The following is a 24,266-nucleotide window of genomic DNA, read 5'->3' as shown; positions in this document are numbered from 1 at the left end:
ACCTCAAAACCTAAGCAACTCTAAATGAGATAAAACAAGCATTTGTTTCCATGTTAATCCTGAAAACCTTTAGTAAGATAAACTACCACAGAAGAAAATGTATGTTTTGTCAAAACACATAAATCCTAATTATATACATCGGTTTTCCATCATCAAAGCATTGGCAGGATAACAGGCACCAACTGTTTCATGCTCTGTCTACACCGCCCACCCCCCCACTCCCCCCACTCCACGCCTCCTCTCGGGAAATGTAGCTGTCTGTCACCGTGTCACTTCCTCCATTCCCGCCAATGACAGATGACAGTGTTTATCTCAGAGGAGGGACACATATTTCAGGCAGTTGAGTCTGGTTCTCCAGACAGAGACATTATATATGATGGACGGCTGGAGGGGCCAGTTGGAGTGAGAGGGGGGGGTGATGCACAGTGTACTTTCCGTAAGGAAACTAGGCAATTCAGTTTGGGAGACAGGTGACTTAACTCAGCGTCCTGGTGCCGCAAACTATGCCGTCGTCGATGTCTAGTGGGTGCTGGCACGACAGCAGCAGTGTTTTTTTTGATTAGACTCAAATTCTCCGTGACTGAATCACCTGTGCTGACTGATCAGAAAATGTCAACATACCCCCTTAAAAAGGTTCACAAAAGTTGGAGATACTTTCTAAAATGCTATGCTCACCGTGAGCTGTCAATACGGTTCTTACGGTTCTTAGACATCTGTAAAAATCACAGTTGTATATGTGTCTAGTCTGACAAACATTTAACTCTGCTGAGAATTCATCAAGACACCAGGTGTGCAATCTGTATGGAGCACAAGGCTGAAGAGGCTGGGTCGGAATTGAAATGGAGTTTTTTGATGGAAAACCAATAAATGTGTCTCAGTGAGTGGAGATGATTTTTTTTTTTGTATCATGTTGCTCTCTTGTTTTGTTTTTTTGTTTTCATTTTTCGGGCTGCATGAAAACTATAATGAAACCGAATGTTAAAACTGATGAAGGATATGGTGGAAAAACGTGCAACTGTGATGAGTTAAAGGGACACTCGAGCGATTTAGTATTGCGCCACCATTAAGTTGGGGGACTCACAAGAGAAAAGGTTAAAAAAAGAACGGTACAAATAGATCGACTTTTAGTCTCTGGTATGGGTCAAGCTCTAAAAAGTCCTGGATCCTATATTTCCCACAATGCAACTCAATAATAGCATCTGTCTTGAGACCATCAAAGTTCACACCTTTCAAACACCACACCTCCAGTTTGTAATGCACCCAGAACTCTACGATAGTACCTCATATTCATACATTTTGAGTGTTGATGGAGCGGCTACAATGTTAGCATAGCGTAGCACCGATCGATCTAAACTCAATTCAGAAAACAAGCATTTTAAAAGATGTTTGCTTGTCGTTTTGAGGACAGTTCTGACAAAGCATGGAGTCAGACTTTCTGCAAATCGGCGTTATCATGTTGTTATTTCTGCATCCTAAAAACCATGTACGTATTGGGCAAAATTATAGGAATTAGGTTAATAATTAACCGTTTAACTGTTAACAGAAAAGAATTCTGACCGATTAATGCTATCAGTTAAAAACAAAACATTAAAGTCGCAACATTAGAGTCGCTTGTCACTAAAAATGAGAACAGTTGGTCCACCTCAAAGGTCAGCCCATCTCAAGTGTTGTCGCTAACTTCCGGGTTCACCACTCTTCACTTTAATCAGCAAGTGGCAAGCACACAGGAACTTCAGTTGTAGTATTTATTCACCGACAACTAAACTATGACACATTACCCTGCTACGTTACTTCATACATTACGCCATGCATGCAATCCACTGGCAAAAACATGGACAGTGTTTCAGGTGGACACACAGCTGAACAGCTGAACTGATTGCGGCCGTGAAGACTTAATGGGAAAAATTGCTGCAAATGTTTTCACGCGACAATGCACGCAACGTCGTGGCTGCTCTCCCACAGTGCAGCTGGATTTGGCCTGTTTATTGTGCATTGGCAGCTGGGCGGCACTTCAACCACAGCGACCACGCGTGCAAAGCACTGCTCTCATCAGTTAACAGGTCGGCTATCAATCATGGACAATATTCTAAATTAGCATCTCTAAAAAGGTATCAGAAATGACAAATTCACACTTAGTTTCTAAAAGTCCTATCTTGGGTTTGTTTTTGTCTTCTGGCTCCGTTTCCCTGGTGGATGATTTAACAGAAAAGGTTTTTTTTTTTTGCATCTAATAATGAGATATTGATCGGCCTTAAATATACGTGTTCCACGATGTGAGTATCGGCGCAGGGGTGCGGAGGCTGTGCAGGTTTCATAGATGCGTGTAATGTGTCTTTATGACTCTTTAAGGTCACACCTCTGCTGAACTGTTGATTGATTAGACTGGCGGTCTCGCCAGGCAAGACAGCAGAGAGGCGTGCTGTTCTGTGCTGAGCCACAAACTGTTCTGAGTGTTCACAATTTCACATCATAGGAAGCACTGGGGGGGGGGGGGGGGGGGTTTGTATATTTTGCTTTTATGAGAATAGCCCCGAAGCACTTATTGCTGTAAACTCTGTGTTACAGCAGCACTCCAGTGTGTTGTAGGAGGTTAACATTAATCCGGGAACATAGTTCATACGTCATGCAAGATTTTGCAAAAACAAACCTATTATTAGTATTGCGACAAATATTTTCTTTTACCTCCGACTTAACTTTGCCAGAATGTTGGCTTTTCAAATATTAACAACACAGTCTGCGATTATCCCTCAAATGTTTGACCTCTCTGACAAGCACTGTTATCAGTGTATACAAAGGCGCTCATTTCAGCATCAATACTTGCTGAGCAGTATTCTTTAACTGTAACAATAGCCTGCACAAATGTGTCCACCATTTGTGTCCACCATTTGCGCAAAAGCAAAAACTGTTACGAACAAAGAATCAAGGTACAGACAAAGGTGGATACATACTTATGTGGTACGGTGCGTTCACACTAAAATTGAAGGGAATTTTTGCCTTATGTACACCTTCTCAGTGTGACCACGGGACTGTTTGGGTTAATCTGGGAGTGAGTAGCGTGAGCCACACCTGAGCATGAGATTCATCAGCTGAAGCCCCTCCCCTCTGAGGAAGCGGTCCCGATTGGCTGGCAGCATGAGGCAGGAACTCAGAGAGTCGAAGAGGTTCTCCATCATCTCCTGCTCCTCGGCTGTGGACGGGTTGTGGCGCTTGAACACCTGAGACAGAGGGCGGGCGAAGAGAGAGAGAGAGAGAAAGAGAGCACCGAGGAAAGGGAGCGTTTAGAACGGAAACGCAGGCCGGCAAATTCTTTAAAACACAGCGGCAGCTTATGAAATGGTATATTAGAGCAGTTTGGGAATGTGGGCGATGTGAGCTCCTTTAATGATGAGAAGGAATAAGCCCGGACAGAAACATTAGCCAGGTTTGTGCTATAATTAAGAGACCAGGAGGAGACAGTGTGGGAAAATGCACACAGCCACTACCAAAATGCTGGCTAATGAGAACTTAAGCTATAATTTGTATTTTTGCTTAGAATATGTATGAGATTGGTTAATAGTGAGGCTTAACATAGGGTTAAAAATTGGCTTTGTGTTGGACTGGGCTTTATACTGATCATGTTAAATCTTTGGTCTAGAAATGCTCATGTTTGAGAAACGACTGCGATCTAAAGCAAACCGCGCATTAAAAATAGAGAGGGAAAGCTAAATCTTACAGATAGTTGCTGCAGCAACACATCAATGCCGTCCATCTCTCCCAATAACTCTCTGGTATCTGTGGAGGAGAGAAGAAATGCAGACGGAGGAGGACTAAGAGATAAAAATGGAGTAACAGGACAACAGGGAGATTAAATTCAGATGGTTGCAAAAAAAAAAAAAAAAAAGATATTTAAGGAGAGGAAGAGAGGACAGAAAACAGGTTGAAGTGGATACATGAAGGAAAAAAAAAACAGGAAAGGACATAGAGGGAGGGAATGACAGAAGCGCTACAAAGGCATTCAATGAGCATGAACAATGACAAACACATCAGCTACCAAGGACCCTCAGAGAGAAAATGAGGGCACTGAAAAATATATATCTACACAAGGTAATCCATCTAGGCACGAGTATTAAAATGTGTTTTTTAAAGTTACATAACACAATTCGTCTTCTTAGTGGCTTGAAAAGGCTGTGAATCCCAAATGTCTTCAATGTCAGGTTGTCAGAACCCAGAAATCCTGTAAGTTGACATCAGGGAGAGGAGTACACCCGCGTTTACAATATTTTGTGCTTTGCATTCATGACTTCCTCTAGGCAGTGAAGCATTCATAACTTAAAGTAGGATGTAATGTGAAAAATGTGGTGAATCTTCAGGGATAATTAATCAGTAAGGCTGAGATGCTGTTCTCAGTGGCAGCAGCACTGGTTCATATTCTTACATGTAAACCCTTCAGAGTGGAGTTTAAAGTTGAATTTGACAGCAGGAAGCGATAATTACGTTCAAATTAGCACATCAATGACGTTGTAATTTTCCTAATACGAGCCGAGTGATTCGCCTTATTCTTACTTCAAGACACTGACAGTAATATAATAGGGAACATTATTCATGCAAGTGAGTTCCCTTTGAGAAAAAAATAACTTTTTTTTGTGAAATTTTATTTTGTATTTGAATGGCAGGAGGATGAATAAAGGCAGAAGCGGAAGAGAATGAGCGTAAAATGAGACACGACTCCCACTGAATATCAATATGGCTTGAACCATTAGTGAGAACCCATCCAAAGGCCCGATAGTCCTGTGGCTACCTGAGGCTTTAGTGTGTGTGTGTGTGTGTGTGTGTGTGTGTGTGTGTGTGTGTGTGTGGGAGTGGAGAAGACAAATACACAAGGAGAGAGGAAGAAGAGGAGAGAGACAGGAGGACTGAGGAGGGAGTGGGAGAAAGAGGATTGGATGAGAGGAGACAAAGGGAAACATGAAACGGAATATGAAATCAAAGAGTGATTGAAGAAAATGACAAAAAGAAAAGGTCAGGAAAAAGAGAGGAAAGAAAAGGACGAAGGAAGTGACCGGAAGAGGAAACTGAATTGAGAGACAGTTCCAGGAGTGGTAGTAGAACGAGAGAGATGGAAAGGACACAAAAAGGAAAGAGGGAAGAGGGGAAGAACAGACAGACGAAAGGTTGAAAGAGAATAAGAACAATCCAAGACGGGTAGAAAGAAAAAGGAAAGAATAGAGAAAGCGAAGAACTAATGTAGGGGCAGTGCATTTTGTGTCGGTTTGAGAAAGCTTGAGAGGTGAATTGGAAGATAAACGAACATCGTTTGGAAGCCACAAAGCATTTAGCGAGGCACACTTACTGTCATTGTTTTGCAGCAAGATGGCCAGGATTTCACTGCAGTACAACTTGTTAGCATCAAACGGCATCTTTGCCTGAGAGGGAAAGAGACCAAATTCCAATTACCACTCATCTTAAGAAACTCTGTTCTCCAGAGTTTAAGGAAATACTCTTGTATTCTACAACTAAATATGCATCTTTCTTAATTTTTTTTACCATAAGCAGAGATCCTGCCACATACATTGTATTTGGTGGTAGTGTAAAGCAATAACAACTTATACTTTTAAATCTTTCAACTTCTGGATCACATATCTTTTGCAAGTTATCTGCAAACTAATTAACATTAGCTAAAAAAAATGAACCTTTCCAAACATTTCATTATTCATAACGAAGTTGAAAATGTGTTTGCTTTTGGAAATGACTGAGTAAATGTAGCTATAGTGCAATACTCTCCACTATAAAGACAGGTAGTGAGCCTTTAAATATGATTCAAAGTAGAATTTAATGTAAACCAAGTCATGGTGAGCTGGGCATGGGTGGAATTACCTCACCACAGTTTTTCTTTAATTTACAGCGTTTTAGAAGACTGAATACGACATGCAATTTGTTGTAGAATAGAGGGTTTTGCAGTAAAGGTAAAGAAAACAACAAGGGCGATTAATTGACTTATCGTTGCAGCTCTACAGATATTGTCTGCCACATCCTCACCTTGATTCTCTTGAGCAGCCACTGCATGAGTCCCTGCTGAGCCGCCTCGGTGCACAGGCCCGGTCTGAACTCGGACATATTTTCCGTGATCGCTGAGGAAGACGTGACATCGGAAAATCAAAATTCAACGCTTCATGTTCGGTGTCTGCCCTGAGCGAGTCAATATGAACTTACCAGCTACGTGGACAGCGCTGTCACTGGGACTGAGCATTTCCTGACAGAGATCGAATAAGTCTGGATGCACCAATTTGAAAGGGTGGATCCATATCGGTATCGCCATGACATGACTGATCCCCACTAATGAAATGTTATTTGTTGTGGAATTTTCAGCATGAGAGATGCATGATTAACCCAGAGAGGAAAGTCAAAATACCCAAAAGCAGACTAATCAGATGAAAAATACATTCTTCGACTCGTGTTTTGTCTATGTTGGTATAGTCTTTAATCAACATCTAAAGTCAGTCTCGAGTTAACATATACACAGATGCTATGCAAGCACACTTTGAAGGGGAAGAACTGTGAAATACAACAGTCATCTTTTTATAGAGGTTCCGTCTGGGTCCGGTCCCAGCTACTTCTAATATTATCTATATCAGAAAGCTGTCTCTGCCACATGATATCTTTATCAGAGCAGACTGCAGCAGAAGGGGACAGAGAGAGAGAGAGAGAGAGAGAGAGAGAGAGACTGCGGTGATGAAGAAGAGGGAAGGAGAAGAAGAAAAACTAAGGGGCTGGAGGGGAGGCAAATAAAGGGAGAGGAAAAGCAGAAGGGAGGCAAACGGGTGGGAAGACAAGTCAAAGACGGGGACGGAAAGCTGAGGGAATGAGGGAAAATGACAACGGCACAACAAACATGGTAGAAAGTTGGAAGAGAATAAAAAGGAAAAAAGTACAAAAGAGCAACATTTGGAGAGAGGGGCGGCAGTTGATAGAGAGATGATGAGAGAAAGAAACAGAGGAGAGGATGGAGAGAGAGAGAGACGCCGAGGGAGAGAGAGGAAGGGCCTTTATCAGTGATTCAAACGGAGCAGACAGACAGCGTCCTGGTGGACAGCAGGCTCACAGCAGAGAGCAGCCAAGGCAGACAAAAGGCTTATTCAAGCTTGGAGAGCTCCCTTGATAACACACACACACACACACACACACACACACACACACACACACACACAAACTTGAATAGAAGCTGCACAAGCACTGCTCTTTCGATATAAGCCACACTCGCACACAGAGCCGAATACGCACACCTAAACAGCCCTCCTGACACTCGGCCTCAATCTGGCAACGAAGAAGAAAAAATAAATAAATAATCATCTCGGTAGACTCATTCAACACATAAAAGAGCTGAGAGGCACAAAAGTGGAATTCATGCAGAGGCCGTGACTTCTCAAACTATCTGCTGGCCCCGAGCCCTCTGCTAGCCCCTCCTGTCTACATTTAGTGCTGCCACAAACACCGATTGTGATTCTCCACAAACTAACAGTTTGCAGTTCACGCCACCAGCACAATGAAATGGAGACCCAGACAGCTGGGGGAGCAACTGTTAAAGCTTAAAGAATACAATAAAGTTAGTTTGTCTAATGTCAAACACAAGTGCAGGAGGACTCCCTGTCGCTGTACTGCCCAAAGCTCTACACACCTTAAAAAGGCATCCCTCCCTCTGGGGGGGGGGGGGGGGGGGGCTTGTCATGTTTCAGCACTTAACACAACAAGGGTGATTAATTACTCCTACTCGGAATATTTAAATGCTAATGAGCAGCTATCTTTATGCCAAGTATTTCTTTATTATCAGGTGTCGTACAGAACCAAAGAGAAGAGTCTTTGCAGCACCTGCAGTGAGCAGTGAATTTTGCCCCAGATTTTGTTCCAAATATTTGTTCCACGTGCGCCGAATATAAATGGAGGCACAAAGCCGTGCACGGAGAGCGTCTTCCGGTTTAGTTCATTTGTGGTCATGCTGCTCGTAGGAACACGGCCCGGCTCCTTTTGCTGCTGAAATGCGTGTATGTGTAGATTATATAGATTCCAAATTCAGAGCACATCCATGATTGAGGAATTGCCACCACACAGCTCTCAACATGGCGAATGCTGAGCCGGCAGATAGCAGCTAACGGTGCGTACGACGGCAACAGTGCTGACGGAGCTAAAAGTCTTTACCTTGGGTGGGAAGCGGAGGGTGAGCGTTAGCTGTAACCCGCCCTATGGGTGCGTTATGTGCGCCGTGCGGAGATGTGGAGATGAGCTAGCCAGTGGGACTAACATGCACTAGTTAGGTTTAAGAAAACATACCTACTCAGTTAGGGTTAGAAAAAGATCGTCGTTGGGGTTAAAATAGCCACGGAAGTGCTGTAGCTACATTACATAAGTTACGAGACAAATGAATCAACATTGACTTCTGGTTTCACATGAGGAATGAACAGCGGCCTCCTGGGTGAACGATCGCTGGTTGTTTGAAGACACTGTTAGGTAATGTGGCGAAACAAATCTAGCTAATATTTATGAATAGCTTAAAAATGTACCGCGTACAGACCATAATATCTGTACTGCATCTCAGTCCAGCCAACTGGTTTCCAGAATATGGAAGTACTTTGCTTCCAAAGACACAACATGACATTATGTTGCTTTTGTCCAATATAAATCCAGTACAGACGTTTTTTGGAGGATAAAACCTACATAGGGTATTTGTTTATGTTGATGGTAGTTTGCTTCAGGCCTTGGTGTAACATTTCCTTACCCAGTGTGTTATAGATGCCATCAGCCTCCTCCTTCACCTGCTCATCCAGCCGCTCCATATTCTGCACCAGTAAGGCCACCACCTGACCCTCCAACTGCACACACAGAAAAGATAAAGTTGAAGTCTGGCTTCGGAAACATTTCTGCACTTACAAAGCTCTTCCTGTATTAAAACGAAATGTACCAGACATCCCTCAACCCAAGCACCGTTATTTTCTCTCCTCGTGACTACTGTGTCGTATGAAATGTGACTGTTGGGGCACAGAAGACTTTTTAAATATTTTCCCTCTGTGTCGGAAGTCCATCAAGTGAGTTCTTGTCTTTATATTTTGCAACAGGATGTGATGTTTAAGAACGAAGCATCAGCAGGGATGGAAAGCAAATGTTCTCTCCTCCGAAATCCTGGCAGAAGAAGATCGGTTCCTGTCTGAGCTCCTCTGAACATGTCCAAGTGTTATGGAGACTCTAAACTAAAGAGAGCTCGCGGGGTGCCGACTGGCTGGATAAAAGTACTATTACAGATGAAAGAAGAGGACAGTCGACACCGATTTATGAGCCACGGGAGACCCGTCGTGGATCACTTTGATTCATCTTATCAAGGATAGCACCTGGCCTTCTGGCAGCAAGGACAGAGGAGCTGGAGCTTACAGCAAAGGGGAGAGAGGAATGGGTCTAACCAAGCCTTTTGCAAAAAAGAATTGTCTTTGTTTTTTTGCATTTATTACTGGAGCACTAATGGCATATAACAGAATACATTCATTAACATCGGAAAAGGAAGCGTGGGCATTGGATTAAGTGCAGCGGACTTTGAGACGGTCACTGCCCACGGCCGACCAACCAGCCAGACCGGCCGGACCAAACTGGTCCAGGGAGGAGAGGGAGAAGAGCCAAGATGGGAGCTAAGCTAACCCAGACTCCACTACCCAGCATGCTCCTGGCTGTCTGATGTCCGGTCGCAGAACAATAAGATAGATGAAATAAGACATCAGGCGAAACCAGCAGCGGGAGGTCGGTGACTGTTAGCCTACATCTTTACAGGGACCTTACTCAATCTCTGCATCGCGGATCAAGCCGCACTTGAGGGGCGGACAGCAGGACAGAGAACAGGACTCAGGTGGAAGAGAGGAGGTGGACTCTGTGTTGACATCATGATGCTTGGTGCTCAAACACAGTCAAAGTTGGTGGACAATGTTTTCTTGATGTCTCATTATTAATGTTAAGATGTCGGGCCATATTATGTGCCAGGAGAATCGGTTTTGTTGTAATTTGTTTTCTATGCAATATATATTGGGATATGAACAAATACAGGATCATTAACCCTCAACTTTGCAGGCCGCATTTTAAAGTTAACTATTTCTAAGCTCTAAAGAAAGGCTCCGCAGTGCCTTAACAGAAGCCAACCACTGGTTATTAGTTGTGATTATTAGATAAATAACATGTTCCGTAACACACTTATCATAATATTTATATTTCATATATATCACTGTGTCCCTCACTGTAATGTCTCACACTTAAATGCTGAACTAAAGACTAATATATGTAGTTGGAGAACTCGAAGACCATCAGACAAAACAGGTCATTCATTGTAGGGAGAAACAACTACCCTGATGAAGGCCACTGGGATGTTGCCTGGCCAAAGGATTCTTTGATTAAGTGTCATGGTGACGGCCGTCAAGGTTCACGGTTCTTTCCTCCGTTATAGGAATATCAGCTCATTATTGTAGTTTGACCTTTGTCTGTGTCCCTCTAAATGTCAGCTCACAGAGTGGGGTATCAAAGATCCTCCCTGGTTCGTTGACAGCACGACAGGCTCGGCGACAACAAAAGGAGAGGGAGAGAGGTCTAAATGTACAGTAGAGAAGGACAGACAGCGATAGAAGATGCTAAACACAGAGCTGATGCCAACAGACACAGCTGGAGGGTGACAGGGAAAAGCTTTAGATAACTGAAACATGTGAGAGGAGTAGCTATAATTATATGGTTGACATTACACTTTGCAATTGCTTTTTTCTCCCTTGTGCCCCAGTTAAATTACAGTATGCTTCGGAAGTTAAACAATTTGTTGTATGAATTTGTTTTTAAACATAATTCTACATCTAATAATAGTGTAGAAATAGTGCATGTGAATGACATCAGCTGACAGAAAGTAAACACGGACCCAAGCCGTTGACTTGCAATTCAAGTCCATTGGACCGGTCTATGCTGTTAATTAACCCCCTGTGCCTTGTTTGGATGCCAGAGTCTAGAAAGTTACGCATCCAGTCCACAAAGTGCAGCTTCATCAACACCATTAAAGACGGATGTAAATACTCAACTCACCAGAGCGTCCACGAGTACCTCAGCACCTTCCTCGCTCTCCTGCAGTGTGTCGATATCCGTCAGCTCCTGCAGCAAGTCCACCACTGCTATGGCAACATGTGGCTGAGGCTAAGGACTACAGAGCTGTGTTTGAAGAGGACTCCACCGATTTAGCAGAGCAGCACTCTTCTTCCTAGTCAAGCCTTAATTACCCACAATGCAACCACTGACAGATCAGTTGGATAATGAACCCATCAGAGCTGCTAAATATAATTCAGCCATCATTAATTCTTGTAATTTACACCTGGCCAAAATGTCTTTCGAGAGTTTTGTGTTTTATTTGGGATCGGTCTCATGTGTGCGTGCGTCCATGAGTGAGTGTGTGTGCACCTCTGTGTCTGTCCACGGTTAATCTCGCATTCTGATGCAGCAAACTGCATCATATTTTGGGGGGCCGGTTATGGCCGCATGCTCAAGCACCTCTCGTGGTTGCGGCGACTCACACTTTCTCGAAACACCTTTTATTGCCCGTTTTACATTGCAGTTGACTTCCTGTCGACTCCTCAACCTCTACTCTTAACAGGCCCACAGCCGGTAGGGGTCACTAGTGATTATACAGCTGAGAGCGTCTTTGACCCCCCTCCATCTGCACCCACAATAACTGTTTGCGTTGTGTGTTTGCCTAACAGCTAACGGAGTGGACAGCGTGTTTGTCTCACAGCTAATAGAACTCCCAGTAAACACACACTGCAGTAACTCACCGCAACTCAGCTGCTGCTGCTAAGTGGGAAAAGACAGCTTGATGAGTATAATTTAGTATTTGCCAAGATTGTGTGAAGTGTATTATACGACGTCTTCAAGTTGATTGCTTGCATACATCGCCACTTTTTTGGAGCGTGAATGAAGTGTGTTTTACGAGGCCTTACAGCCCATTGTTGTCTAGCCCTGGGGTTCGCCCATTGTGGGTTGTATTCATTCAATCACACAATACGGCAGTGGTCGTTGCAGACACACCTGGCGGAGATCTGCACTCTACTTTATTTAATTCTACCCAATTTTCTTTTGAATGTTTCCTCTGTTCCCTCCATTATTGGCTAGAGTAAATTGTGTATAATTTTGTAAAATTTACAAATACATTTCATAATTATAGGATGAGGCTGGCAATATTCCCTATTATTTTGCACTGTAAACAAATACCACGAAAATACATACACCAACAATGTGTTAGTCCATCTCTCACACTTTCTGACTCCGCTAACCTGTATGTGGCCCAAACCTTATCACTCCTACTGAAGATGAAAATCTTCGTAAAGAGGTAAAACAATATGCATATATATGTATAGTTTCATTCAGAAGTGAAAGGATATCAGTGTTTTCATGACTGAGGAGGCCCAGCAGGGAGTGGACGGCGTTAAGCTCCACCAGCAGGTGGTAGAGGTCTGGCATTGTTGCGATCACGTGCATTTCCTGGATAATGTCGTTCAGATCGAGCTCCGTCTCCATGAACCTGGTTTAAGAAGCAAGACATTTTGGTAATCATGTCAGCATTCTATGTTACCATTAATCTTAAAGTGCAGTCGAGGAATTTGGTTATTATAAGTGCTTGACTGCTGTTTTTGGTTAATACATTTCATTTTGGGGATAGTGAACAGTCAGTAATGAGCTTACTTCTCTGGGTTGTCCGGAAACTTAATCCTCAGTTCCTGATTTTTGTACGACCTTTTCTCAAAGGTCAGGATCATTTTCTTCACTGAACTCTCATCCACGGGCTCTGTCTGTGTCATTAGAACATAGAGGGAAGGAGAACAGAGGAAAAGATTTAACAGGGACGGCAGAGAGGAAGAAAAGAAAAAAGCCTTTAACTGAGGAAACTGCTGCAATAACAGAGACATTAAAGCTGCAAGCAGCAATGAACGGGCCCTGGCACCTCCTCTCACGTTGGGGGTATTGGCAGGACGCCTGTTGACGTGACCAGGCACAACTACACAGGAACTCTGCTAAATGCAATGACACAAAAAAATGGTTTACAAGTTGTGAAAGGGGCGGGGCTGAAGTATAGGGGTGGGGCAAATTTCACAGTTGTTAGACAAAAAATCAAGATTATTATAACTTTTCATCGTAACAGTGATCAGATTGTCCTGACAAAATCTGAAGTCGATCTGATCATATGTAAAATTCAAGATGGCCCACTTTGTGTTGGGTTTACGATAAACATCCAGGAGACCTGTTGTCTCCATATGTTGCATACACCAACAACACATCATAGCTCTAGGTGATCAGGACCCATATTAGATGTACATTTTCACTACTTCTAATGTCGGCTAAATGTCATGAGTCTTCCAGCACCACTAGCCTTTCAACAATGCAATACATTTCTAGAAATAATAATTTCAATACCACCTGGTCGGTGCTAAGACATTAGTTATGGTCACCCTAATTATGAGGGTGGAGCAGAGTAGCCAGAACCTTTCTACAATCAGGGGAGCGTGAAAGCATTTCACTGGAAGAAGAATGCGTTTGACCGCCTGATGGCTTAAAAGCCTGCAAAGTGTTGGAGAGATAATAACTGGTTAGGAAATTACAATTGTCTGACATTATGGAACAGTGCAGCACTTTCCTCTCAGTGGCTCTTGACACCATGAAAAGGCTGCCGTGTCAGATAATTTGAACATGATAATAGATGTTCAGTTTTCTAAAATAACGTGTCAACACCAGTACTGACAACGGGTTCTTTTTGACCTGAAATAACCACAAAGAAAATTTCCTGGTCCTGATCCACAGATTGTTCACTGTTCTAGTGCTGTAGTACTCGCAACTCTACTCAACTTGCAACAAGTGAACACTGATGAGTGACTTGGACTCGGGGCCTAAACAATCCATCCTTAATTTGAACCTGTGGATAATCTGAGGGAAATTAATGTAAATAATGTGCGCATGTTCATTTTTTGGGAGCCGACAGTGAAGGAGACTAGTAATTCCTGGAACACATTGTGCTGCACTTCAACACTGAAATACACCGTTTAAAACTATGAACAACAAAAAAACAAAAAACATGGCACTTTGCAGAGAAACAAATGGAACAATTCTGTAATAATCACATAAATAATTGTACCCACCTCAGGTTCGTCTTCATCCTGGTCCATCAGTTTCTCCAGGATCCTCTTCTTGTCCCCAGTTAGCTCCTCGGTGTCCCTCATTTCGCCCCCTCCTTCCATTCCTGCTGCTTCCCGGTATCTGGCCAGCTCCCTGGCACTCAGCCCTTTCTGCTGCTTCCCCCCTCTGGAGTCCTCATCTCCTCCCGCTGCTCCTCCATCCTCCCCCCTGGGACGCTTTGCTCCTCTATCAGGCTGCCAGGTGAGAGGAGATGGAGACATGTAACGTTAATGATCGTACACAAGAATTTGGTCCGTTTGGTGACGTATGAATACAAAGAGGGATGTTGTTAAGGCCTTGAGACAACCAAGGTGTAGCTCAAGTAAAATGTAGAGGAACATGTAATGCATAAGAATTGATTGGAGAAAAACAATTAAATGCGTCGTTTTATCCCACAGGGAAGTCTCTCCATGAACAAGAGAGAACATGACCACAGAAGCTCTTTAAGGAAACACTGCATCGGGACCTTTCATGAATCATATTCATCTACTTCTTTGTTTCACATAAGTAAAGTACACCTTCCACACAGCAGCAGTTGACGTGTTAAGTTTATCTGCGTCTGTATGTAAACTAGTTTGGCCAACTATAACAAGCTGAAGTGTCAGAGTCGTAGCTACATTCATTCACTACATCCACACAGCAACCTGTCCACGCTAACTGCTAACGTTATTTATCGATAACTAAAACCTTGGTCTGCTATCATGCAGCGCTTCACAAAGCCAACATACTGTACTTTAAATCACTGGCAGTTATCAAACTGACTTAAACAGACACAACAAAGCAGATAACGAGACTGCACTGAAGCCCGCTAGCGGCCACCAGTAACTGCTAGCAATGCTATTGTCAGCAGCCCAAGAATGATAGAAGTTAAGGCTAGATTATAGTTCCTCATTGGTGAGCGGAATAAAATGTCTACCTGATAGTTCAGAAGCTCTCCGACATCCATGTCACCTGGTTAAAAACCTAAACGTAAGAATGTTTTGCTCAAGCTCATGAAGGAAACAAGAACGTAAGTTGCACTTCAGCAGCTAGCTATCCGGCTAACAACAAGCTATCCATAAACACACGCTTGCCGTAAAACGCCTATTTTCACTGTCGCAGCTAGTGACTGTCGTAAAAATTGCCTGATACCCATGATATGGTACATCCGTGATTTCATCTCATGATGAACCATTCACTTTTTTTTCTGTAAAACTGGGAAAAACATTAAGTCAGTTAAGTTATATATTCTTTTCAATAATAGAATAATAAAATGTCACATTATCTATTTTGTTTAAAGCTTATATGCACAGAAGTGCTTCAAGCAAGATTTCAAATCGGATTTACTTATCCTGAAATATCTGTGAACAAATAACAGCGTAGTTTATTCATGCTTTATGTGGAGACAGACTGGATTGAGATTTTCCAGTCCAGTTTTGCCTCAGAGGATAACAGCTGTCATAACTCGGGTCTTGGTCTGTGACAGGAGGAGACACACGAGCATGGACAACAACAAAGCAATTTATTTACTTCGGTGTAGTTCCTTGTTGCACAAGCCACGAGTCAGTGGGTCAAATCCCCATAACAGGTGGAACAGATGTGCCAGATGTGTGTCACGTCTCTAATGATCCCTGACAAAAACAAGAGCAGGATACTAGCAGACAGGGCAGAGGGTCCGCATACTGTTGAAGGGATTCATGCTATTTGTGACATGTGTGTTTATATATTTACAAGTGTTTTGACTGGAGGGGTGTGAATAATAATTAGTACAAGGCAAATTGATCAACATAAAACATACAATACAGCTGTGCGATAAATATCATTTTTGTGAAGTTTAAACTGTTCAGATTGACAGTTTCAGAGACAACTGCAATACACAGTAGTACAGCTGTTAAATGTTTTTGTGATCTTTGTAACACGTTACATCTCCACATATACCGTTTCAGAAATGATTCTGTCAATTATAATGTCACAAACATGTTCTTAAAGTAATATAACCTGACAAAAATGCAAAAGTGTTTTTCCTGCAACAAAATCCTTTCAGCGTATTCGCTAATCCTGAAATACATCCCCTTAATGATACATGGTAAAATAAGACATGGCTGTTTCCTCATCAGACCTCACATAATATAATCCTGCTCTTGAGGGCTCAATGTTGCTGTATTATTTGCAGGAGAGCTTCATATGCCAAGCTGTCTTATTGTTCCAGACAGGCAGAAAATCACCTTGTCAATGAGCATCATTGGCAAACGTATGAGCGGTGCATGGTGTGGAAGGCTCCATTGCCACTCTAGTCTCTGGCCAGTGATCTGTGACGGTGGAGCAACAGAAACATTTAAAAGGGAAGCCACTGCCAAGCAGCCAAGCTTGACGTCTCGGGAAACACGAGGGAAAGAAGCACTTGTTCAAAGGAAACTGAGAGACACGGAGTGAAAGAGAGTGAAAGAGAGCGAGGGGGGTGAAAAATACAAATGCGTATGAAAATACCGAGGCTAGAGACAGGAAGGCAGCTTCAGCCTTTATTGGCCTAACTGGAAATAACTTATTTCCATGAAGTTTACAACATAATTTTGATTAAAAATGGTAAATTATATCAAATCAGATCAATATTTCCCAAATTATATGTTGTGATGCTAAAAATGAGTCTTGATGGTGAGCTCACAGGTATTAAAGGTTTTGTGTAACGCAAGGCTTATGATTTAATGTTAAGTGTTGCTGACAGTGCAGCTCCAGTATTTAAACAATGATGATGAAACACGTGTTCATCAGACGTGGAGAAGCCTGCCGAGCAAAAGACGACGACTGCAGCAAGACATCAAGTAAAAACCATGGGATTAAACTCTTTGTCAACAAAGAAAGGAGGATGGAGTTTAAGTTTAAGTTTAAGTGAACAGCATTTGGTAAGTCAACTGTGTTTGTTTTTTTACATCTAATATCTGAATGGCCCTTGAGTGTGTAGCAGAATGTGTGTTCCGCTGCAGGTCTGCTGGATTGATTTGTTGCTTTGTTGTCATATCAACAAAGCAACATTCAATGGTTCTTGTGAGTTTGTTGTTGTCATTGTGTTAATTATATAGATTTGGACTATATGCATTGTCCGTTAATTACGAAGCATACCGTCATGCGTGGAGTTATTGTTTGTTAAGCTAGTTTAGCGTAGCCTGCCAGAAATGCGGTGCCTCAGCTGTCTTTTGTTTTGTTGTTTTTTGTTCCGGGTTCAGAGGTCACAAAGCCCGTTGTCTCCTACGTGAGCGCAGTCCACCGAAAACATTATATTTCCCACAATTTAAGCTTCTGCATTTTCCAAATGCACTAGTATTATTGAAACGTACTGTTCGGTTCGTAAGCCTCGTACCGAACGGTTTAATACGAATACATGTATTGTTACACCCCTAGAAACAAATAACCGTAGCTTGCGCGTCATAATGAAATTATTAGGTGACGTTTCAGCTGCAGGACAGCACTGAAGGCCCAGGTATAAAATGCACAAGTCAACCAGCAACCTCGGAATCAACTCTGAATTTCCTCCACTGCTGCAGCTGCCTTGAAACCTCCATTATTACAAATCCTTTCTGCTCTACACAATGATTAACACATTCCACAATCCCTGAAGGAGCCAAAAGCTTTTCATACACAACCGTCTGCTAAATGACATCGCCTCATCATTTCCCTGCAGAATTATTCCGGGGCGACGCTGTATGATCGTTTCCACAGAATCCTACCCCTTCTCCTTTGAAACAGAACAATGCAATTTCACACAAGCTGTGAGGGCTGATTGCATTAAATCGCATGAGGTCAGTGTGATTGTATCATGCTGTGGAGGCCAACATAAGTGTGCTCAAAATTCAGAGTGGCAATGCTATCATTGAAAGAGAAGGAGAGATAGATGATGAGGAACGATTGGCTTTATCATTTCCCCTCGCTAAGTAAAGCGGTGCAATCAAATGATTTTCTCTCCCGTCGGATATGATTTGAGTTATGAATCACATCAGCAGCCGCCAACACACAGTTCAAGATAAATTTCTTATCTTGATTTCCACAACAGTGAAGATTCAACAAGTTGTTCGGGTCACGATGGCAGGCCTTCTGTGGACGAAGAAAGCCTTTCTACCAACTATGTACCATCCTCCTCGCTAGGCAACCATTAGATTAGGAAAAAATCGAAAGTAACAAAAAAACAAACAGGATTTATTCCGACAGACTAGTCAAAACCATCTAAAATCAAAAATGGCGCCAATGACTCCTTTAGTGTTTGAGAGTGGAGGGAGTCCTGCATGACTTTAATGGAGAAAACCTTTCTCATCATTTTTGCAGCTCAAGATTTCTTACAGTCCAGTGAAATTGTATTTTCAACATTTGCAACATGTATTGTATATATAGTGTACACATACGACATCCTCTGTCCCGGGACCCTCACATCGGGAAAGGAAAAACTCCTCCCAAAAAACCCTTTTACGGCGAGAAAGACAAAAAAAAGAAAGAACAGAAGTGCAATAGATGTCATGTGTACAGCATGAACAAAATAACAGAGTTAAAACACATTCAATGCATATGACAAATTATTCATATAATGAGAGTATTAAGCAGAATAATGATGGGAGAGAGAAGAGGAGAGAGGAGCTCAGTGTATCCTAGGAGGTCCCATGGCAGTCTTGGCCTATAGCTGCATATCTGGGGCTGGTCCAAGGCAAACCTGAACCAGCCCTAACTATAAGCGTCATCAAAAGAGAAAGTCTCAAGCCTACTCTTAAATGTGGTGAGTGTGTCTGCCCCCCGGACTGAAACTGGAAGCTGGTTCCATGGAAGAGGAGCTTGATAACTGAAGGCTCTGGCTCCCATCCTACTTTTTGAGACTCTAGGAACCACAAGTAACCCTGAATTTAGGGAGCGCAGCTCTCTAGTGGGGCAGTATGGTTCTATAAGCTTGTTAAGGTATGATGGTGCCTGAATATTAGGGCTTTGTGGGTGAACTCTGGGTTGTCATGGATTAGGTCCACTAATAAACTTGGTCAGATTTGTAGAAATGAGATCCGCTCCATCCAAAGTGAGATGAATGCCAACTCTCCTAATCAGACCAGGTTTTACCCCAGAAAGTCTGCCAATTATCTACGAAGCCCAGACAGAATGATGACATGCGGCTAAACATGTCGTCACTGATCAGGCTTGGATTTGCTGCTAAGCTAAAGTATGGTAGCTAACGTTAGCAGAACTCAACAACGTGTCAACAACTGTTGGATTAAGTGAAAAGTCGCTAACAGAGGGAGAGAGGTATGACTTTTTAAATGTTTAGATGTACAGCAGGTAATAAACCGCTTGTACTGAAGAATATCACACAATTTATTTTGTTGAGCTGAAGCTGCGAAAGTACGCTATCAGATATGCTGGAGACAGGAAGTAAGACAAGGTGACATATAAACACTGAGCCAACATGACAGCCTCATTCTGAACTTTCATCTGCATGAGAATCAACATGAGCTCAAGTCCAATACTACAGTATTTGTTCTCTCATGTGTGTGAGGAGGACTCGATAAAACTTCTTCACACCCAAACTTGACCAAATTAATTCACGATTTTTAAATTAGTTTCAGGTCTAAATGCACAAACAGAATGTTGGTTGCAAAAAGCAACAGGTGATATAAAAGATGTTTTAGTGAGGACAGTTTAAAGGACAGAGACTGACTGACTAATGTTCTTCTGCTCTAAACATGAACTCTGTACTTTGTGGTGTTTCAGGAGGAAAACTGCCTCAGTTATACTCTCATATTAGTTTCACATTTTCTCCATCAGCTTTGTATGAAACCCTGTAAATAAGACAAGAAGAAAATACTTTGTTCATTCTTGAATCAAGAAATACTTTATTCATCATGTAAACCTTCAGTTTGTTCACATCCCATCAGTAAAGTCTGTTCAATGACTCTTGTTCAGTGATTTCATGAACACATTCACTTCATCCTCATAATCGATTTGTTTGACCAGAATCTCAATTACGTCAAAGAGAATAATGAATGATTTCCTAATTGATTATGATGATAATAATTAGTTATATAATACATCATAGAACCTCTTTTGTATAACGATTAAGAAAACAACAAGAACAACATTAAATCTGTGATAGAAAATAAACGTAATTTCACTTAAAGAAATCTTTACAAAGAGTGCTGAGAACTAAATATCTTTGATAAAGGAAGCTCTGGTGATTTCTCTCTTTAAGAGCCATGCAGTGGAAGAGAAACAACAACTAACAAATACATCAATACTAATGTTCAGCAAACATTTAAACCTCGGAGCAGTTTACATTTTCCTGCAGAGAAATATCAGTTCAGGTCAACAAAGATCATCATGAGCAGTGATAGCCTCCATGGCTAAACAGACGCAGGAAGGAGCTCCACCTAAAGAAACTCAAACATGTACACAACAATAATGACAAGATGTCAAAGTATCGCCCACAATGTTTGATTGACAGGTGATGAAAAATCAGCTCTCAGCGACCAATGATGGAGACAATATGAGTTTAAGAATTAAAACACAGAAATGAATTTGCTGTTCCTTAAATCACTTCTGACTATTTTAGTTTACAGAACTCAGCAGTGTTTCCATAATAATAAAACCTAATTCCAGCATAGAGAGGCTGAGTGAATGTGGTCTGGACTCTGTGGAGGAGGGTCATGGTTTCAGAGACGCTGTAGAAAGACAGAATACCTGCTCTGTGATCCAGGTACACTCCTACTCTGGAGGACTGAGGACCAGAGACGGGAGTTCGGATATTGTTGTACAAAAATACAAAACTGTTTTTGACACGACATAACGCCCAAGATTTGTCATTCAATCCAAATGCATATTCATCAGAGCTCCCTGTTCTGCTGATATTCTTGTATGTGACTGCTACATAAACGTGTTCTTCTCTACACTCCACCTCCCAGTAACAACGTCCAGTCAGACTCTCTCTACTCAGGACCTGTAAACATGTACTGAATCTGTCTGGGTGACTAGAATAAGACTGTTGTTCTCTCATAAATGTTGCTTTGCTGTTCCCCTCAGATAATAACAGATGTGTGTATGCTGTGTTTGGATCCAGTGTGATTTCACTTGAATATCTTAAGAACTCAGCTCTGGTCTTGGGCACTGCTTGTGAATGTGACAGTAAAACGTTCACTTCAGTCACTGCCAGTGAGACGTTTGTCCACTTCTCTCTCAGAACGTCCTGTAGTTTATCTCTGACTTCTGACACAGCCGCCGTCACGTCCTTAAAGTAGCTCAGAGGACGGATATCGATGCCGGACGAGTCTGTAGGTTCTCTGAGTGGTGACAGTGAGGGGTAGTTGTGTAGAAACTGGTTGTGATCCTCTGTGTGTGAGAGCAGCTTCAGCTCAGCGTCGTTCCTCTTCAGCTCAGTGATCTCCTGCTCCAGCTTCTCCTGAAGCTCTTTGACTCGACTCACTTCACTTTTCTGCTGGGATCTGACCTGCTGCTTCACATCGGAGCTTCTTTTCTCCATGAGACGGATCAGCTCAGTGAAGATCTTCTCGCTGTCCTTCACCGCTTCATCGGCAGAGCGATTGACGGCCTCCACCTCCTGCTGAAGCAGCTTCACGTCTTTCTCTCTGTCCTGGATTCTCTGCTGGATGTTTAGTCGACTCACCTCCAGCTCTCTCTGCCTGTCAGTTCTTTCTGCTGCAGCTGAGACTGTGTCATGGCCTTTGTGTTCATCCACAGAGCAGAGGTAACAGATACACTGCTGATCAGTACGGCAGAACATCTTCATCACCTCATCGTGACGATAACAGATGTTCTCCTGGAGCTTCTTGGAGGGGTCCACCAGCTTGTGTTTTTCAAAGGCAGGGGATTCATAATGAGGCTGGAGGTGTTTCTCACAATAAGAGGCCAGACAGAAGAGACAGGACTTGAGGGCTTTCCGTTTCCTCCCAGTGCAGACATCACAGGACACATCTTCAGGTCCAGCATAGCAGTGATCAGCAGGAGCAGCTTGGAGTCCAGTCTTCTTCAGCTCCTCCACTAAAACTGCTAACATGGTGTTTTTCAGCAGGACAGGCCTCTGTGTGAAGGTCTGCCTGCACTGAGGGCAGCTGTGGAGTTTCTTCACATCCTCTTCATCCCAGAAGCTTTTAATACAGTTCATGCAGTAGCTGTGTCCACAGGGAGTAGCCACCGGATCCTTCAGTAGATCCAGACAGATGGAACAAGAGAAGGTTTCCCAATCCAGCTGAACTCCTTTCTGTGCCATTTCACCTCTCAGTGACAACGACTGTCTGAGTTTCACTTCTCTAGAAGTGACTCTGCTTTGACTTCTGATCTGAACAACATGTGTTTGTTCAGTGAATGGAGCCTGTCAGCTCTATTGCTTCACCACCATGTTGGTTACACCCATCTTTAAAACTGTAGATCTGAAGGGGAGGGAACAAGGAAATATTTGGACAGAGTGGAGCCGGCTGTGTTTGAGAGCAGGAGGAAGAAGGAGGGGTTATCAAGCTGTGCTTCATTCCAGGAAGAGGAGCAGCGCTGTGAATGTGAACTTTGCTTCCTCATTTACAAACAGAGCCTCGGTTAAAACCTGCTCCACGTTTGAAACATTTCATTTCTGTAGTTGTTAAATATTTCTTGTCTCCTCAGACTTTGGTGATGGCTCCATGTTTCTCTGTAACATTTCCTCTCATTCTGTTCAGTTTTCTTTTACTGCTTAAAAACAGCTGGCTGACAATAGGGAGTTATCAAGTTAAACTAATATGAAACATTTAAACTGCCATATAATACCTTTCTCTTAGATTTAATGATTAACATTGAAGCATTTTGACAAAAGAGTTGAATTTCAAAATATGATCCTGATACAAAGCAGCGTTTCAAGATTCACATATATTCAATCTACATGCTGTATGCTCTTGACAGTGTGTTGTGTTATGTGTATTTACCTTTGCTGTACTTGGGAAAAACAGATTTCCAAGCAAAGTCAATATAATCAAATCTGATTGTTCTTGTAACACATTTTATGACTGGCTTTGTAACTGACACATAAGTCTGCCAGTTGGATGGGTGGATGGATAGATTGATTTATTGATGGATGGATGGATGGATAGTTTTTAAGCCTATTTGAATGGAACCTCTTGAGTGACGACTTGTCTGGTGTTGAACAGCCATGGACAGACAAGGGATCGGCTGATGTATGTGAACAACACATGGGTAGAGATCAACAAACTCAGGGGATGCTAACATTAGTCTCAGCACATGAGGAGACAAGCTACCACAAGTAGTTCTCCTCCCTCTGAGCAGTTTACATCACAAAAGAAGGAGAACTCAGCACTGAGAACACAAACAGGTACTTTGAGTCACATCTGTCAATGCCACTGTGTTAGTTCCATTTAGATATGTCACGCTTTGATGGGGTTGGACAGCGGTTGTTATTTGTGTTTGCAATATTTGGTGTGCTGGGAAACTTGAACCCACTCACTGTGTGTCTTCAGTGTGGTAAAAGCAGATCAGAGCATAAGCACTTCCGAGTTGTCACTTTAATTGGTCGAGTCATTCTGAGGGCAATTCCCGCACAACGTCAAAGCAGCATTACAATTTCGACTAATGTGCATTGTCGCAGCTGCAGCTTAGAAAGGTCCTAGATTTTCAGTGACCCCCCTGCTGTAGAAAAAAACAGGAGAAGTCGGCTCATTTAAGGACTTTAAAGGACTCAGACTCCAAGTTAATTTTCCCACTCTCGTTCTGCTCGTCCTGTAACTTAAATGTTAACATCGACTGATTAGCAAGCGCTCATTTGCATAGGTTGCATAAGGTAAATTTGCCTTGTTTGCATTGTGCTAACACAATGCGATAGACTAATGAATGGGTGGATGTGTGTTAGCATGGTGCTCTCCTGATAAGCAAAAACCTATTTTTCTGGAAATGCTTTCAAGGAAGCCAGTAAGAGTCTAAAGGCTTTCCTCTCCATTGTCTGGTATACACAAACCTGACACAGATAGAGGCTAGAGGCTGCTGCCCGGCCTGCTGTAACATTGTAGAGAGACTAGGAGGGAAAAAAAGAGGGAGAGAGAGAGAGAGAGAGAGAGAGAGAGAGAGAGAGAGAGAGAGAG

General features: G+C 42.6%; 2 protein-coding genes across 2 annotated transcripts in view; both read right to left on the bottom strand.

Moving 5' to 3' along the window:
• The window catches only part of ctnnbl1 (catenin, beta like 1), a 45,981-nt gene extending 30,716 nt beyond the window's left edge, over positions 1 to 15,265 (bottom strand). Inside the window, exons 1-10 of the mRNA XM_031868752.1 lie at positions 15,113 to 15,265; positions 14,160 to 14,390; positions 12,712 to 12,818; positions 12,411 to 12,550; positions 11,065 to 11,162; positions 8,747 to 8,840; positions 6,016 to 6,107; positions 5,330 to 5,402; positions 3,713 to 3,771; positions 3,067 to 3,215 (exon numbers count right to left, since the gene is read on the bottom strand). Coding sequence (XP_031724612.1) covers positions 3,067 to 3,215; positions 3,713 to 3,771; positions 5,330 to 5,402; positions 6,016 to 6,107; positions 8,747 to 8,840; positions 11,065 to 11,162; positions 12,411 to 12,550; positions 12,712 to 12,818; positions 14,160 to 14,390; positions 15,113 to 15,142 — 1,073 coding nt within the window. The 5' untranslated portion in view covers positions 15,143 to 15,265. The remainder of the gene's footprint in view (positions 1 to 3,066; positions 3,216 to 3,712; positions 3,772 to 5,329; positions 5,403 to 6,015; positions 6,108 to 8,746; positions 8,841 to 11,064; positions 11,163 to 12,410; positions 12,551 to 12,711; positions 12,819 to 14,159; positions 14,391 to 15,112) is intronic.
• Positions 15,266 to 20,002: 4,737 nt separating this feature from the next.
• Positions 20,003 to 22,429, bottom strand: LOC116395185 (tripartite motif-containing protein 16-like). The gene has a single exon (XM_031868852.1). It carries the CDS (start codon positions 22,415 to 22,417, stop codon positions 20,738 to 20,740), a length of 1,680 nt encoding a protein of 559 aa, XP_031724712.1. The 5' UTR covers positions 22,418 to 22,429; the 3' UTR covers positions 20,003 to 20,737.
• Positions 22,430 to 24,266: the final 1,837 nt, after the last annotated feature.

Source organism: Anarrhichthys ocellatus, unplaced genomic scaffold, assembly GCF_004355925.1.
Source record: "Anarrhichthys ocellatus isolate YVR2014 unplaced genomic scaffold, GSC_Weel_1.0 scaffold44, whole genome shotgun sequence".
Classification (NCBI taxonomy): Eukaryota; Metazoa; Chordata; class Actinopteri; order Perciformes; family Anarhichadidae; genus Anarrhichthys; species Anarrhichthys ocellatus.
The sequence above is the reverse complement of the archived record's forward strand: the minus strand, read 5'-3'. Positions and strand labels throughout refer to the sequence as shown.